The sequence below is a fragment of the Tursiops truncatus genome, chromosome 1, assembly GCF_011762595.2.
Source record: "Tursiops truncatus isolate mTurTru1 chromosome 1, mTurTru1.mat.Y, whole genome shotgun sequence".
NCBI lineage: Eukaryota > Metazoa > Chordata > Mammalia > Artiodactyla > Delphinidae > Tursiops > Tursiops truncatus.
Genome location: NC_047034.1, coordinates 68,486,292 through 68,504,692, shown reverse-complemented (window position 1 = coordinate 68,504,692; position 18,401 = coordinate 68,486,292). Strand labels below are relative to the sequence as shown.

At 40.4% G+C, this 18,401-nt stretch overlaps 1 protein-coding gene across 7 annotated transcripts in view; it reads right to left on the bottom strand.

Moving 5' to 3' along the window:
* Positions 1-18,401, bottom strand: part of DCAF8 (DDB1 and CUL4 associated factor 8) — a 44,764-nt gene that overhangs the window by 10,503 nt on the left and 15,860 nt on the right. For all 7 annotated transcript variants that reach the window (XM_004312656.4, XM_004312654.4, XM_004312660.4 and 4 more), the window contains 4 exons: positions 15,370-16,040; positions 14,262-14,402; positions 13,087-13,181; positions 7,818-7,928 (listed from right to left, as the gene is read on the bottom strand). In XM_004312656.4, the coding sequence (XP_004312704.1) occupies positions 7,818-7,928; positions 13,087-13,181; positions 14,262-14,402; positions 15,370-16,040 (1,018 nt within the window). The remainder of the gene's footprint in view (positions 1-7,817; positions 7,929-13,086; positions 13,182-14,261; positions 14,403-15,369; positions 16,041-18,401) is intronic.

Below are 18,401 nucleotides of genomic sequence, written 5' to 3'. Positions count from 1 at the left end.
TTCCATTCTAATCTAGCTTTGGCCTTCAACTCACTACTGAAGCTTCTCTGGCTAAAGTCATCAGTAACCTAACTGCCAATACCAACAAGATACTTTTTTAGGTCTTTCTCTCATCTTGACATTGTTCATTACTCCTTCCCTGAAACACTTTTTTCCCTTGATTTCCAACCACCCTTTAATGTTGTTCATAGGCTTGTCTTTTGTCTACCCCTTAAATGCTGATGTTCCTCAAAGGTCTGGTCTTAAGTACTCCTCTGATTCTACATAAGGAAATTTTAAAACCTAGAGTTCAAGTATATGTGAATGCCCAGAAACTGTGCTTATGTGTATTTTTCCTGGGAGAAGGGATCATGGTTCTCCTTATATTCTCAAAGAGGCCAGAGACTCAAAAGGGAGGAAGAATTCTGCTCTATACTTTCTTTTGGTAATCAAATTCCATTAACACTTTACCACCTATATGTGGATATGTCTCTTAAATCTGTGTCTCCAGCCCACACTTGTTCTGAGTGAGCTCTAGATTTATATCCACACGCCAAATGAATGTTGTAATGGAATGCCCAAAAGTAAAATCATTCTCCTTTTTAAGCTAAGATCATTCTAGACCTACCCTTTCCCCCAAATCTTTGTTAATGGCACCATCCTAAATTCAGGTGGCCAAACCAGAAATCAGGTCCTTTCTCGATGTATCTAGTTTCTTTCCTGTCGATTTGACTTCCTGGGTATATTTCTTGACTATATCTGCTTTCTCCACCCTTAGGCATTTTTTGCCTACATTATTTATAGTAACCTTCTGATCTCTTTGCTCATACTGTCACCAGAATTATGTCTAAAATGAAAAATTTAATGTAAATTCCCTGCTTAAATCTCTTCAGTGATTTTGTACTTTCTACTAAATAAAGTCCAGACTACTTAGTATGGCTGCCTATCACTTCTCCAAGATCCTATGCATTATACAGAAAACAAAAAAACTATGCTTCCTTGAACATACCATGTCACATCTTGTTATCCTAATTCTACACATATTGTTCCCTCTACCTGAAATACTTCCCATTTGCCTTTAATATTTCCTCTGTGAGAAAGAACAGCATAGTGAAATGGTTTCCACCATATTTAAGGCATGTGAACTGAGTTCAGATACTATGCTACTTACTAGATGAGCAATACTGGGTAAGTTACTTAATATTTTCAATCCCTATATATATCTGCTTCTCCCGAATCCTCCTTGAAGGCAGAAACTATGTCTAGTCAAGTGTGTACCTAGCACACAACAGATGCTCAGTAAATGCTGGATGAATAAATGAACGAATTAAGTATTCTCCATAATCCACTAATATCTTGCATAAATAGACTATCCAGGAAATGTTTTTTAAATGAACCAATAAAAAAATAAGACAAACAGGAGACTGCTGTACTACCAATTACTACTCTTCAGCAAATATAGCAGCTGATAATCAGATTATTTTCCCTCTAAACTAAGTCTAAATCAACAGCTCTCAAATGTCACTAAGACATCATTATCTTCCCAAGTCATCAAATTAGTAAAAAATTTTAAATATTCAGTAGCTTGTTGTATGGACCATTCCATGTTCCTCTGTATCCAATGCTCTTCTTTATGAGGAAATCTTTACCTACCCTCCTCCCCTTTCTTCCATAAGTATTTATTAAGAACCTACTATATTCTAGATATGATGTTTGAGACTAGAGATTGGCAAACTTTTTTTAAAAATTTATTTATTTTATTTAATTTTTGGCTGCGTTGGGTCTTCGCTGCTGCGCGTGGGCTTTCTCTAGTTGTGACGAGTGGGGGCTACTCTTCGTTGCGGTGCGTGGGCTTCTCATTGTGGTGGCCTCTCTTGTTGGGGAGCATGGGCTCTAGGCACACAGGCTTCAGTAGTTGTGGTGCACAGGCTTAGCTGCTCTTTGGCATGTGGGATCTTCCTGGACTAGGGCTTGAACCCGTGTCCCCTGCAATGGCAGGTGGATTCTTAACCACTGTGCCACCAGGGAAGCCCCAAACTTTTTCTTAAATGGCAAGGCTGTAAATATTTTAAGCTGGCAGGCCATCCAGTCTCTGTCACAGTTTCCAAACTCTGCCACTGTAGCATGTCATGGATATATGTGAACAAATGGCTATGGCTGTGTTCTAATAAAACTTTATTTACAAACACAGTGTAGACTGCCAAGCCCTGTGCTAGACAGTGGTGATACAAATACAAAAACAATTCCCCTATTATCTGCACATAGGACAGGACCTTGACATTAAAAAAAATTTTTTTTTTTTTAATTTTTAAGACTATTTTCTTAAAGCAGTTTTAGGTTTACAACAAAACTGAGAGGGCAGTATAGAGGTTTTTCATATACTCCCTACCCCCACACATGTATAGCCCCTCCCATTATCAAAATCATTCATCAAAACGGTAGTTTTTTTTTTTTAAACCAAGGATGAACCTACACTGACATGATAATCACTCAAAGTCTATAGTTCACCTGAGGGTTCACTCGTGTACATTCTACGGGTTTGGACAAATGTATAATGACGTATATCCATCATTATAATATCATAGAGTACTTTCATTGCCCTAAAAATCCTCTGTCCTCTGCCTATTCATCTCTCTTGCCCCACCCCACCCCTGGCTACCACTGACCTTTTTCTTATTTCCACAGTTTTGCCTTTTCCAGAATGTCATACTGTTGGAATCATACAGTATGTAGCCTTTTCAGATTGGCTGATTGGCCTTTTTTTTCACTTAGTAATATGCATTTAAGGTTCCTCCATGTCTATTCATGACTTGATAGCTCTTTTCTTTTTAGTGCTGAATAATATTCCATTGTCTGGATATACCACCATTTATTTATCCATTCACATACTGAAGAACACCTTGGTTGCTTCCGAGTTTTGGCAGTTATGAATAAAGCTGCTATAAACATCCACGTACAGGTTTCTGTGTGGACATAACTTTTCAACTCCTTTGGGTAAATACCAAGGAGCCTGACTGCTGGATTGTATGGTACCAGTGTGTTTAGTTTTGGAGAAACCGTCAAACTGTCTTCTAAAGCGGCTGTATCACTTTGCACTCCCACTAGCAATGTATAAGAGTTCCTGTTGCTTCACAGTACTCACCAGCATTTCGTGCTGTCAGTGTCCTGGATTTTAGCCACTCTAATAGATGTGTAGTGGTATCTCACTGTTGTTTTAATATGCATTTTCCTGATGACATATAATGTGGATCATCTTTTCATACACTTGTCATCTGTGTATCTTCTTCAGTGAGGTGTCTGTTAAGGTCTTTGGCTCACTTTTTAATTGGGTTGTTTTCTTGTTGTTGAGTTTTAACAGTTCTTTGTATATTTTGCATAACAGTCCCTCATCAGATGTGCCTTTTGCAAGCATTTTCTCCCAGTCTGTGGCTTATCTTCTAATTCTCTTGAAAGACAGTGTCTTTCACAGAGCAGAAGTTTTTAATTTTAATGAAGTCTAACCTATCAATTACTTCTTTCATGGATGCCTTTGATGTTGTATCTAAAAAGGCATCACCGAGGGACTTTCCTGGTGGCCCAGGGGTTAAGAATCTGCCTGCCAATGCAGGGGACATGGGTTCAATCCCTGGTCCGGGAAGATCCCACATCCCATGGAGCAACTAAGCCCGTGTGCCCCAACTACTGAGCCTGTGCTCTAGAGCACACGAGTCACAACTACTGAGCCTGCATGCCACGACTACTGAAGCCCACACGCCTAGAGCCCGTGCTCCACAACAAGAGAAGTCACTGCTATGAGAAGCCCATGCACCACAACGAAGACCCAACACAGCCAAAAATAAATAAATAAAATAAACTTTAAAAATAATAATAATAAAAAAATAAAAAGGCATCACCATACCCAAGGTCTTCTAGGTTTTCTCCGATGTTATCTTCCAGAGTTTTATAGTTTTGGGCTTTACTTTCAGGTCTATGATCCATTTTAAGTTAACTTTTGTGAACTGTGTAAGGTCTATGTCTAGATTCAGTTTTTACATGTGGATGTCCAGTTCTTTCAGCACCATATATTGAAGAGACTATCTTTTCTCCATTTGTTGCCTTTGCTTCCTTGTCAAAGATAACTTGACTGTATTTATGGGGGTCTATTTCTGGGCTCTCTATTCTGTTCTTTTGATCTATTTGTCTATTTCACCAATACAATGCTGTCTGAATTACTGTAGCTTTAGAGTATTGATAGGTCTTGAAGTTGGGTAGTATCAGGCTTCCAGCTTTGTTCTTCTCTCTCAATACTGTGTTGGATATCCTGGATCTTCTGTCTCTCCACACAAACTTTAAGAAGCAGTTTGTCGATATCCATAAAATAACTTGCTGGAATTTTGATTGGGATTGCACTGACTCAACAGATCAAGTTGGGAAGAACTGACATCTCCACATTATTGAGTCTTCCTATACCCTGGACATTTTAAATCAAATAAAGAATGGTTTCAGCACTGTCTGAACACCCTTACTGCATTCCTCTCCACAGGCCTCCAGGTGCCCACGAATTTGTTACCTTAAGCCTCTCTCTTCCCTCCTCACCTCCTCTTCCCCCAACTTGCCTTTAATCTAGTGTTCTCTCAATGTTGCTGATAAAGATAGGGGAGCAAACTGACTATTTATTGACTGTGTTTTATAAACCAGGGCCTATACCAAATCCTTTAGCAATAAATTTACATGTCAACCAATCACACTGCCAAATCTATCACAGGATTCATTCACCTGATACATTCTCTTTTTCTTCACTCCTGTAAATTCTTAAACTAACCTAAAAAGGATTTAGTGGCAGAAACTCAAATCTATACCACCCTCCATTTGCCTACCTTTTTTCTTTCTCCCTGCCCATCCCCCCATTTTGGTCATATTCAAAAAAGCATGACTCTCTTAAATGCTCCTTCACAATCCTAAACTAAAATTCAGTATTTATGATGTGAAAGTCTTGAGGATGAGTAAGCTATTTCTCTGTATTCCCCTAAAGGAATTCCTTCAAGCTAGTGAAAGCTAATGGTGTTATGATATAAAATATTCAGCAAAAGTATTTTCAAATTTGTACTGGCAGGTGAGCCTAAAGTTCTTTCAAAGAAAGAAACAGAAAAGAGGAATTCCAAAACATTCAACTGGCTGAACTGAAGAGGTGCCAGAGAAATTGAGGATGATCAGAGAAGAGCTAGGGTGTGGAAGGGCCATCTGCTCATAGGCGATCAGTGTGCCTCAAAATATACACATGCTTTTGTCGTGTAAACAGCCTATTACGTGCTGAGAATTTGGCATGTACAAAGGGATAAAGGATATTGAGGCTGATAATAAATAGAAGATCTGAGTATTTCTCCTTGTGATGAAATGCTAAAACTAATTTCCAGCCCCACTCTCACCCTGAGAAAGTATTAGCTCTGGATAAAAACATTATCAATTGCAGTTCTCAATACAGCCAATGCCGCCACTCTCCTCCAAACATCAAGGTCCTAGTGCTTGAATTATCTAGAGACACAGACTTTTCCATGAATCCAGAGCTCTAAGCAGGAAATGCAAATTTAAAAATTCAGTAAATGCTTGATTTGGAGGAGGTAGCACCTGAAAGTTCTGACAACTACTACCCCTTTTTAGATCAACAGCTTATCTTAAAAAAAAAACTACTGCTAAACATTTGCTATTGATCAATAGAGGAAAGGAATTTAGAAGGCAAGGGAAACAGGGGAAGAAGAAGAGAGCAACAAAGTTGCCCAGTTCTCTTGTGGCAGGATTCTTCAACAAGTTAAGATCATCTCTCAGGTATTTCTAAAAATTTAGTCCCATCCCTGTGATTATTAATAAAATTAATTACAGAATACAGTTATAAAAATATCCTCTTATTTAAAAAGGAAGATGGGACTTCCCTGGTGGCACAGTGGTTAAGAATCCGCCTGCCAATGCAGGGGACACGGGTTCGAGCCCTGGTCTGGGAAGATCCCACATGCTGCAGAGCAACTAAGCCCGTGCGCCACGACTACTGAACCTGTGCTCTAGAGCCCGCAAGCCACAACTACTGAAGCCTGCATGCCTAGAGCCTGTCCTCCCCAACAAGAGAAGCCACTGCAATGAGAAGCACACGCACCAAAACAAAGAGTAGCCCCTGCTCTCTGCAACTAGAGAAAGCCTGCGTGCAGCAACAAAGACCCAACACAACCAGAAATAAATAAATAAAATTATAAATAAATAAATAAAAAGGAAGATAATGCTTTTCATCCACCACCAGGAAAGCATAAAGTCATTCATTCTTCTAGTGATGCTTTCCTTCCTCCCTTTCAAACTGATGATCTGTTGGCAACCAAAGAAAGATACTTAAAAATAGGCCAATTGCACCATCAAAAAATCTACAAACAATAAATGCTGGAGAGGGCATGGAGAAAAGGGAACCCTCTTGCACTGTTGGTGGGAATGTAAATTGATACAGCCACTATGGAGAACAGTATGGAGGTTCCTTAAAAAACTACAAATAGAACTACCATACGACCCAGCAATCCCACTACTGGGCATATACCCCGAGAAAACCATAATTCAAAAAGTCATGTACCACAGTGTTCACTGCAGCACTATTTACAATAGCCAGGACATGGAATCAACCTGTGTCCATCAACAGATTAATGGATAAAGAAGATGTGGCACATATATACAATGGAATATTTTTCAGCCATAAAAAGAAACGAAACTGAGTTATTTGTAGTGAGGTGGATGGACCTAGAGTCTGTCATACAGAGTGAAGTAAGTCAGGAAGAGAAAAACAAATACCGTATGCTTACACATACATATGGAATCTAAAAAAAAAAAAAGTGGTTCTGATGAACCTAGGGGCAGGACAGGAATAAAGATGTAGACGTAGAGAATGGACTTGAGGACACCGGGAGGAGGGGGAAGGGTAAGCTGGGACGAAGTGAGAGAGTGGCACTGACATATACACACTACCAAATGTAAAACAGCTAGTGGGAAGCAGCCGCATAGCACAGGGAGATCGGCTTGGTGCTTTGTAACCACCTAGAGGGGTGGGATGGGGCAGGGGAGGGAGATGCAAGAGGGAGGGGATATGGGGATATATGTATGCATATAGCTGATTCACTTTGTTATACAGCAGAAACTAACACAACACTGTAAAGCAATTATACTCCAATAAAGATGTTAAAAAAAAAATAGCCCAATTGGATAGGGATGGGATATAATTGTGACAAAGGGCCAGAAGGAAACTAACTGAATCCATGAACTCTGTTTTCCTCAGGATATATCTCAATAGACAGTGTTACAAGAAATGTTCATAGTAACAAAGATATACTATGAACCAAGATGTTCATAGTAACAAAGATATCACTAAAGATAAAGAAAAGTGGTTCAGGATACTGGGAGCCAAAAACCTGAAGTTCACAATGAGTACTCCCAAGTCAAATTATTTCTGTATCTGAAACCAGCATTCAAAATTTCTAGTACGTGTTAATTTACATATGAAAAATGGTGGAAAATATTTACTAAGAGAGCACTTGCTAGTAAACCTGGGTTTATGCCTAGCTGCTATGTGGAGAACTTGGTCAATTCATCAAACTTCTTTAGAACTTGATAATATCTATAACATGTTAAGCCATCCCTCAGAGATTGCTACGTTAGGGAACAGAATATGTCAGAGGAAGTTTAAAGTCTTTGGAAGATGGCAAAAAATTAAAGATGGTGGTTAATGAACTCCTAGGCAATTCATAGCTTTCCATAAGGTAGTAGTACACAAGCTGGTAGTACACAATACATCACAGTCTCAAACTCTCAAAGACACAAAAGAGCCACAGACTCACCTTACAAACTGATCTCGTCCACCCACTGCAAACTGGTGGGTATTGGCAGGATTCACATAGATTGTATACAGCCCCACCTTCTTCTCCTTTTCTTTTGTCACCACCAGTTTCCTTCAAGAGTAGAAAAGTATAAAAGTTATATTCTCCAAAAGATCCAGATAGTCATGGCAAGTGAGAATAAAGACAGTAACGCACACACAGCTAATAAGAAACCAAACAGATTCTCACTTGGAAAGAAAGAAAGAAGTGGTTTTGTTTGTTCGTACATTGGAACAAGAAAAAAAACAAAACCCACCACCATATATATTTACTAAATGCTACTTTGGAGATGGAAAAAACATGTAGTAATTTTCTGGTGTTCCTCAAGAAGTATAAATTAAAGGTGTATGTAAGTATTGCTCCTCATTAGCCTTAGCTTGAGTCTAATATGATGACAACCAATCATTAAAGAGACAATACTACCCACATCTTCCTATCCTTTACTTGTAAGTACATCTTCCCAATCATCTGGGAGCAGGGAGTGAGGGAAGGATGAATCACAGAAACAGTGGATAGAAAAGACCTTAAGGGGGACTTCCCTGGTAGTCCAGTGGGTAAGACTCTGTGCTCCCAATTCAGGGGACCTGGGTTCGATCCCTGGTCAGGGAACTAGATCCCGCAGGCATGCCACAACTAAGGAGTCAGCATGCCACAACTAAGGAGTCAGCATGCCACAACTAAAAAGTCCAAACGCTGCAACAAAGATCCCACGTGCTGCAACTAAGACCCCACGCAGCCAAAATAAATAAAAATTAAACATTAAAAAAAAAAAAGGAAAAGACCTTAAGGTCAGAATCTATCTCCCAGATTCCAGAGAAGTGTCATTTAAAACCCAGCTTTAAAAATGCACGATGAAAAACAACAAGCAACGGTTAATACAAAGGAAAACAGTATTAGTCTTCCCTTATTTGAAGCATATTAGGAGCAGAGGTTCTTGTCAAGACAGCTGTTTTTAATGCTGAAAAATTATTTCTAAAGTATTCTTCTGGTTGTACCACAAAAAAGGGTGATTCTTAGGAGGGCATGGGACCCCGAGGAAACCTTTAAAATTTCAGAGTTTTAGCCAGAAGATTTTGGCCAAAGAGCCATAATTTTGTCCCACCTTAAGGGTGGCCCTATTAATACTCCTCCCAGATTGAAGCGTTCATCCTGTCAAATATGACATCATAAAGATTAGTAAATTTATAGAAAAAGGAAGACAGGAAAGGAAGGGACTGGGCTTTAGCTTGCTTGCTTTTTTTTTTTTTTTTAACTGCTGAATAATATTCCATTATCTGGATATACCACAGTATATCCATTCACCTACTGAAGTACATCTTGGTTGCTTCCAAGTTTTGGCGATTATGAATAACAGCTTTCATTTTTAATTCTAAGCTTTTGCTCATTTCTGGTGCTTACAGAAAATGAAAAGAACTATAACTATGACAATAAGTTTCTTTGTAAATGATGTTAGCATCCTCTCTGAATGGTCAAAGTCACTCCATCCTAGACTGCTCTACGCAAAGGAGAAATTTAATTTTAAAATCTCTGCAGCCTTCCGTTAAAAGAATAGTGTACAAGGGTCATTAAAAATAAATGTCATTAGGGAAAACACAAATACACACATACCCAAAACACAAGGCAGAAAACAAGTCAAAAAAAAGTTTCAGGAACAAAACTAGCAATGGAGAAGAGGCAGCTCTAATTTGGGCTTTAGATATAGAAGAGGAATAGGAGCAGCTGCTGCTCTTTTTCAGAGAAACATCTCATTTCCTCAGCAATTTGGATTTTTAGGAGAGGGTCAGACAAACATAACAGTTACCATGCAGAAGCAAAATGAAGAAAGTGAGGGGATAGATTATGAAGTACTGGCTCCACTGTCATCTAATCCTGACAAAGAACTCAATTTTCTATGCCTCCATTTATTCACCTAAAACAAACAATTCTCTCTCCTAATGCATAAATGCACAGAGCACCTTGAGCCCTGTGGGGAAAATGCAGAGGTGCTATAAAAATGATTGATAGGGCTTCCCTGGTGGCACAGTGGTTGAGAGTCCGTCTGCTGATGCAGGGGACACGGGTACGTGCCCCGGTCCGGGAAGATCCCACATGCCGCAGAGCGGCTGGGCCCGTGAGCCATGGCCGCTGAGCCTGCGCGTCCGGAACCTGTGCCCCACAACGGGAGAGGCCACAACAGTGAGAGGCCTGCGTACCACAAAAAAAAAAAAAAAAAAAAAAAAAAAAAAGATTGATAATGGCAGCAGGAAAAAAAAAGTTTTGACACCAGAGCAAGGCAGCACACAAAGCCATATGAAACAAATTTACCAAATTCTGCCTTAAAATTTGCAGTCTTTAGCGGGCTGGTATGTTCCAGGAAAAAGGGAACAACAATTACAGATCAAACCAACGGATTCCTCTGAAGAATATCTCAAACTAGCTTCCGCTGGCTAAATGAATATCCCACCCACAGCTCCAAATCCAACTCCTCCTATGATGTTAGCCAATATCACCAGATTCCAGAATCTCAGCTATTATGTACATACAAAAGAAAAATTCCCCTATGCCAACTTCACACAAAAAAGTGTCTCTGATATAAGCAGATGTTCAGGCACCAGCTTAACACATACGGATACACATTCTAGCCATGACCTTCACATTCAGTCCTCATTCTAGCCTTCCACTAATTCAACCCCTAAAGCAAAAACTTTCTTAAGGCCAGGATCTGGACCTCCTCCTACTCTAAGTTTCTCCTATGTTCCCCCTTTTAGTTTCTATCCCACCTATTACTGCTTGCACCTAGATCCACTGATCAACTCTCAGCCAGATTTTCTGCTTACACCTTTTCATTACACATTCAATAATCTGCCAGTCATGTACTCTGCCCATTACTTGAACCAGATTCCCAATTTCTTGTGGCCTAACAGTAGTTTTCCTCTGAACCTCATCCATAGGATCTCATTCAGCTTCACAACACTGTACCAGAGCAGACCAAACAAACTCATATCATTTTTTCCATCTTTGCCCTTCCACTCCACTCTGGAAAACTTGCTGATGTTCCATTATCAGCACAGAATCATGGAACTGGAGAACTGAAAATAACAAACATCATTCAGTTTAAGAGATTAAATGATTTTCTCAAAGCTATATAACTGCAGGCTAGTACTAGAAGGCAGATCCCTTGTCACCCAGGCCTGTTTGCTTTCCAGGAGAAATCCATTCATTATCTCTCAATCTTCATCCTCTTAAGTTTTATATAAATAACCAGTGTATCCTTTCCACAAGCCAAAAACATTTCCATCCTTTAACCACTATTTTAAATTCTTCACTTTCTAGACAACTTTTTGTATACTTATCTCTCTAAAAATAAAAGTCTAATAATAATCAGCCTTAAGATTATATTCCCTATATTAACTTATATTTTACTTGTATGCTATGTAAATTAGGGACACCCCTTACTCAATATTGGTATTGACATGTAAGATTTAAGATAATTTTTAAGGGGGGAGAGTTCTGAAAAGTTGAAATCTTGAGTTCTTCCTCACTTTGTGATCCTAGAATAATCTTCCAGAATGGCATATTAAAAAAAAAAAAGATAGTTTTTAAGACTAACAATACAATAAATAATGTAGATAATCTATCAACTAGGCAGTCGTTAAACAAACTGTGGTACACCAATGCTATGACACAGATGTCATGGTTAAAATTGAGGTAGGCCATAGGGACTTCCCTGGCGGTCCATGGTTAATTAAGACTTTGCCTTCCAACGCAGGGGGCATGGGTTCAATCCCTGGTCAGGGAGTTAAGATCCCACATGCCTCTTGGCCAAAAAACCAAAACATAAAACAGAAGCAACACTGCAACAAATTCAATAAAGACTTTAAAAATGGTCCACATAAAAATAAATAAAATGTTTACAAAGAAAAAATTAGGTAGGCCTTTTTGGTCTGATGTAGAAAGCTCTCCAAAATACATCATAATGTGAAAAAAGTAAATTGCAGGAACATATGTGTATGTAAGTTTATATACACGTACAATTATCCCATGTTGGAGGGAAGAGTGTACATGTATATAGTAAGATACATAAATGTATACAAAAAGGATTGAAAAGGTATTCAAAATTTTTAACAATGGTTATCAATAGCTAGAAAAGTGGTGGGCAGGGGAGGTATACATGAGGGAGCATTTACATTTTGTCCATATACTTCATTATTTGAGTTTTTAAAACAAGATATATTTGTTTATTATAAGAGCAATAAAAATGAAAAAAGAAAACTGAAATAATTAGTAGCTACAATTCAATAAGTTCCAACCATGGTGCCAGACACTATGCTGAGGTATCAAACACATTTATCAATAATCCTCACAGAAACGAGAAAAAGAGAGAATAAGACTGACTGATTATACCCATAGTGAGGCTGAAGAAACTGAAGTTCAGAAAGATTATATAGGTCATTACTAGTAGTGCCCAAGTTGAGATTTGATCTAGGTCTGCCTGGATCCAAATAAGATGCTATGCTCTTTCTATGATATCACATAGCTAAAAGGGGATATAATTTACCTATGAATCTCTGATTCAAGTAAAAATGAGCTGTGATATGATAGAGTTCTACTACAACTACCAATATTTTTGTTCAAGAATTATCATTTAATTTTTACATTTCTACACAAAATTGAAGTGAAAACTACATAGGAGCATATCTCTAAGTTGCTAGGAACATGCTTCTTGTGGGGAAGCTGAGTGGCACCCAAGTGAATGGAGAGTGGAAGATCATCCAGTTATTAAAGCCCACATATAATAAGATAACTGAACCCTGCTTTAGAAATGAAGACAGGCGAATAGTATTTTTTTTTTTTTTTTTTTTTGCGGTACGCGAGCCTCTCACTGTTGTGGCCTCTCCCGTTGCGGAGCACAGGCCCCGGACGCGCAGGCTCAGCGGCCACGGCCCACGGGCCCAGCCGCTCCGCGGCATGTGGGATCTTCCCGGACTGGGGCACGAACCCGTGTCCCCTGCATCGGCAGGCGGACTCTCAACCACTGCGCCACCAGGGAAGCCCCAGGCGAATAGTATTTTACTGCTGAGAAAGAGACAACAACCAAGAAATAAGGAATTGCCCTAAACTCATCTGTTTCTTATCATAAATACAAAGGAACCATTCTGATGGACCAGAGAGTTGAGCATTACCTAGGACACATGCAATATTTTCAAAGCCAAGAAATCCAGTTCTGTAAAAATACTATTGCTATACTTACGAAGCTGGCCGGTCTTGTCTGAGGTCAATGGTGAAGACAACTGCATCTTCACCTGCAGATAGGAACGTACAGGGAGAGTCTGGTTCCAGGGCCAACTGAAGGAGAAAAAAGGGAAAGCATGAGGTTTCTAAAGATTAAAATTAGAGGTTGTCTAACTCATTCCTTTATCTTTACAAAGGGCTGCATTTAAAATGTCTCAGCAAGAGAAACATCTGCCTTTTTTGTTGTAAAATCCCAGGAAAGAAGATAATTTAATAAGCCCATTCTCTCTTGCTCTGTGTGAATTATTCACAGCTTGTTTATTCTATACAAGTCAAAAGGACAGGTGATTTGCTATTTTAATTAAGTCTCCAAGGGATCTGAACAGTGATACCAAAGGAAAACACCGCCATTAGGGCTCATCCTCAAAATCAATTCCACACTCTCAGGTGGGGAGAGAAATGGCACCCAAGTTTCATTCCCTACAGCTTAGTTCTAAAAGTTAGTTATCTAGTGGGTTGGGGGTAGTCTTAAGAATCAAAGAAATAGGTAATTTTCATATTTCTTGAGCCATGGGGGAGGAAAGCATACTCCAGGTCCACCTACATATTTGCTTAGGGTTTGTAAAAAAAAAAAAAAAAAAAAGGACCATCCTCCTTCCACGGCATGGAAGAAAACAGTGCCTACTCTGAGACTAGGCAGCTCTTGGCTCCTCACTGGCTGCCATCATGATTATTTGGCCTATATTCCCAGCTCTAAATAGGGCTTCCAGAAATAGTACTGTTTATGCACTGAGAGTTGTGAGCAGAAAAGCTGGAGCTCTCACATATGAGAAGCCAACAGCTAGCACCTTAGAGCTGTTAAAATGTTCTAAATACAATAGGAGTAAATTTTAAAGGTTTGGAAGGCACAGGAGACCTCAAGGATCTCCAAACCAACCATGGCTCAGCTTAGGAGTTAAGTATTATCAGGTGAATGTTCCATGTGCAAGATCTAGAGACCTCTCAAATACTTGCCTTCTGAGAAGTTTAGTGTGGCTGCTTTTTCTCCCATCTTACCTACAAATCCTAGGACTGAAAGAAGTGATGGAGGTGACCACAACAAAGGGGACACAGTGGACAGAGATACTGGAGGGCTTTGGCTGAGATCCACAGAGGAGTTGAACTGCACCACCTTTGGGGCAAGGGCTTACTTACCTTGTGGGATGCTCCCTTGTGCTGGGCCACACGCTTTGTATTCTTGCAGCACTGTGTAGCAGACAACTCTGCTACCCGAACCTGCCCATCACGGGCACACATGGCCAGGGTGGAATCACCACTGTTAGGAAGGAACTTGGCCTGGGATGTTAAGAATAAAAAAAAGGGACAAGAGAAATTGAAGAGGTGAATTTGAGAGGGAAAAACATGATGACAACCCCAAATCATCCACTTTTGCTACACAACAGCTGGAAACTTAGACCTCCTGCTCTTATACAGTTGGCTCAAGTCCAATTTCTTCCAAGGGTTAAAGGAGAGGAAAAGAAAAAATTTCTGATATGAGAGGATTTCTGTTGCTTCTAGAAGGCTGAACTGGTATGAGTGCTCAGGTGAACTAGGACTATACCCAGTAAGAAAGAAAGGTAAGGGAAAAAGGAGAAAATCTTCCTTGACTCAGGAAGTAAACATAAACTTGCTACAAAGAAAAAGGAAACTAGAGGGGATATTGGGGAAGGAAAGAGAACATGCTTAGGGATAAATGGCTAGTACCATATGATGGATGGGGCTGGCAAGTAAAACTTCCAGAGAATAACAATATTAACAATATTTATCAAACGTTTATTAAGTACCAGGCACGGTTCTAACTGCTTAGCTTCTACTGTTATTTAATCCTCATAATCCTGTATGTTATTAGCCCTATACTATAGGTAAATAAACTGAAGACAGAGGTTAAATAAACTTGCCCAAGATCACGTAGCTAGTTAAGGGGTTGGACCAAGATTTAAACTCAACTAGATTGGTTCAAGAGCCTCTGCTCTTGTATTGTAACGCCTCCTAGCATGGCACTTAGTGCCTTCCTGATGATTTCCAAGCACCCTTTCTATTATAATGAGGCTTCTAACAGTCTCTGTGCTCAAGGAAACAAAAGGGTGCCATGAGTCTTTCAGTGTATTTAACTCCTCTAAGTCATTATGGGAGCCAAGGAAGGACCGAGTCCTGATATCTAATTCCTACCACAACTCACTATCACTCCTACTCCAGGCAGCAGCTCAGGTTTGTCTAACTCGTGCCTGATTTTCTCAGTTGCCAATCTGCTCCCTCGCCTCACCTGGAAGACATTGCTTTTGTGGCCGCTCTCAAAGTCCAATACTGGCTGTCGCCGTACCCAGTCCCAAACCACCACTTTCAGGTCATCGCTGCCACTGGCCAGCCAGGTGCCGCGCTGGTTAAAGTGCAGGGTATTAACACAACCAGTATGGCCCTCAAGCCCATGCTGCAGGCGGAAACGCTGCACAAAGACTCTTGCCCCACAAGCCTCATACACAAAGCGGGCACTTGAACCCAGCTCCCGTTCCCGAAGGGCAGGAAGGGCTTGCCAGCGAGGTCGGGGCAGGACTGAGGTCTCCGAGGACACCCAGTCCTCCAGGGCCCGCTCATCATCTGATGAGTCCTGGTCACGGTTTGCCCGCTTGCGCTGTACACGACGACGAGGATGCTCTTCTTCCTCCTCTTCTTCATCCTCTTCTTCCTCTGAGCGGTCATGGACTTGGTTTTCATCATTGATGGAGTAATGGCCAGTGTCCTCCATGCTGTCAGAGTCCTTGTCTTCACCTGAGCTCTCTGTATCTGTGCCTCGACTTTCTGTGCTGGTGCGGTTGGGGCCACCATCATCCCCGGTCAAGCTCAAGCTCAGGTCTGAGGCCTCCACTTCAATGCCTGAGGATGTCTCCCTCCCCTCCTCAGCACCAGACATCTCCTCTGGACTGCTAGACAGGCTTCCTGCATGTTAGTGAGGAATGGGTAGGTGAGGGGGAAAAATAAGGAAGTAAGATAGTGACCAGAAGGATTCCCACTCCTTAGTCTAAAAAATCATCACACCAAAAGACCCAGAAACCAACTTTGGTCAAAATGTTTTCATTACATATGCTTATAAACAGTACCTTCTGAGAGGGAATCTTGAAAAGATTAAAACCAAAGTCACACACAAATAAAGAACTGCAGGACAACCAAAGATTATAATAAATTCTCAAGAAGCAAAGCACTGGCAGATTTTATAAAAGTATGCCTGATACAACTACCTTAGGCTCTATTTTGCTAGATGGGCATCCATTAGTTATAGCACATAACTAAGCTGAACGTAAGAAAAAAGAACAGCCATCCCTGAGCTTCCCTGGTGGCACAGTGGTTAAGAATCCGCTTGAGAATGCAGGGGACACGGGTTCAAGCCCTGGTCCAGGAAGATCCCACATGCCGCGTAGCAACTAAGCCCTTGTGCCGCAACGACTGAGCCTGCGCTCCAGAGCCCGCGAGCCACAACTACCAAGCCCGCACATTGCAACTACTGAAGCCCGTGCGCCTAGAGCCCATGCTCCGCAACAAGAGAAGCCACCCAATGAGAAGCCCGTGTGCCGCAACGAACAGCAGCCCCCGCTCGCCACACCTGGAGAAAAGCCCGCACGCAGCAACAAATACCCAACGCAGCCATAAATAAAAATAAATAAATTAAAAAAGAACAGCCATCCCCAGCAAGAGTTGGACTATTTACCACTTCGAGAAAGCACCACTACCTCCCACCTCTTAAACCCTACAGTTTCTTCCCCCAAGGATCCAGAAGGAAGTGCAAGGGACAAGTGGAAATTGTGACCATTTGAGTGGCTTCTTGCTCTCTTTTTTGCTGATAAATGTATTCTGCCTTACTTCCATTAATTTAATAATCGTATTACTAGTTTTAGATATAGGAATTCTAGTGAGACAAAGTTTTATCAGGAAGCATAAATAAAATTGATAAAAAGCAGGGCTACTACAGCAGGACCTGAAAAGAAAAGTTCATATTCTAGGTCTGCCATATTGGTAGTTATAAAATAACTGGGTCACTTTGAGCAATATAATCCCCAAAATTAGATACTGAATTCTCCTATCTAACAGCCAAATCATATTCTAGTGAGCACTTTGGCAATTATCTAGGGCCAAAAGGACCACAACTTCCAAACTAAGGTCAAGATGTAAAGAAAGGAAGGGGGTGAATGAGGATTTTAAACCTGCTCATGGCCTCCTTTCCTCAGGTGACAATAAATTTTATCTTGCCAGAAGTAAAGGCTATTAGGTAGGAAAGGCTGACCAGCTATGTGTGACTGGTATAAGCTATTCAACTCCAATACCACATTGATGTTTAAGGATTCAAAATGGGAATATCTTCTTGCTTAGTCATCTGGATTAGAGCAATAATTTCTGAAGATCTTTGAAGCAATGGAACCTCTTTTCAATGAACTCTTAGGCAAAGCCCAATAAAGAAAACAGATAAACAATACACACACTTTTTGGTTCAAGTAGTGACAGAAGGTTGGGAGACACACACAAACAGCTCTTTTCAAATAGCACCTCAACTAAGAGCACAGTGTGAAAACGACTAGGAACTGGAAGAAAAAGGGGAAAAGTGCAGCAATTTGCTCCCAGGAACTACATTTGCTGAGGCTGCTGTATATGCTGAGAAAGATTAATAATTGTGGTTTTTGAAATGAAATTGAGTTTGAGATTGGGAGTGGTGAGAAGGGATAAAATATCACACCCATCACTTCTGAGAAGAAGAAAAAGAAATGAAACATCAAAACTCCTAGCATTTATTGTTAAAATTAAGATGACTTTGGGGGCCCTACCACATTAAGATAAGGGCCAGAGCATATCGTAAGCTCAGCAAGAGGACACTAACAGTCAATGACCAAGATAATAGCTAGGGGTTGGCAAATTTTTTCTGTAAAGGGCCAGATAATAAAAAGTTTAGGCTTCTAAACTTTGGACCATATGGGTGTATGGCACAACTACTCAACTCCACTGCTGTAGCACAAAAGTAACCATAAACACTATGTAAATAAATGCAGCATGACTGAGTTCCAGTAAACTACAAAAACAGCAGCCTGCAGGCCTGTGGATTTAGCCTGCAGGCCATAATTTGCCAATCCCTGATCTAGCTAATGGCCAAACTCCAAATCAATTGTATACCTCCAACCCCTCTAGAATCCTGTGCCTTTCAACTAAGCCTAGTGAAAAATCTGAATCACTCTCCTTTAGAGAAGATAAATGAACACCAGTGGTAAGAAAAGAACAAAGGGGCAATAAAACATCATGCTGAAAATCTCCCTTTCC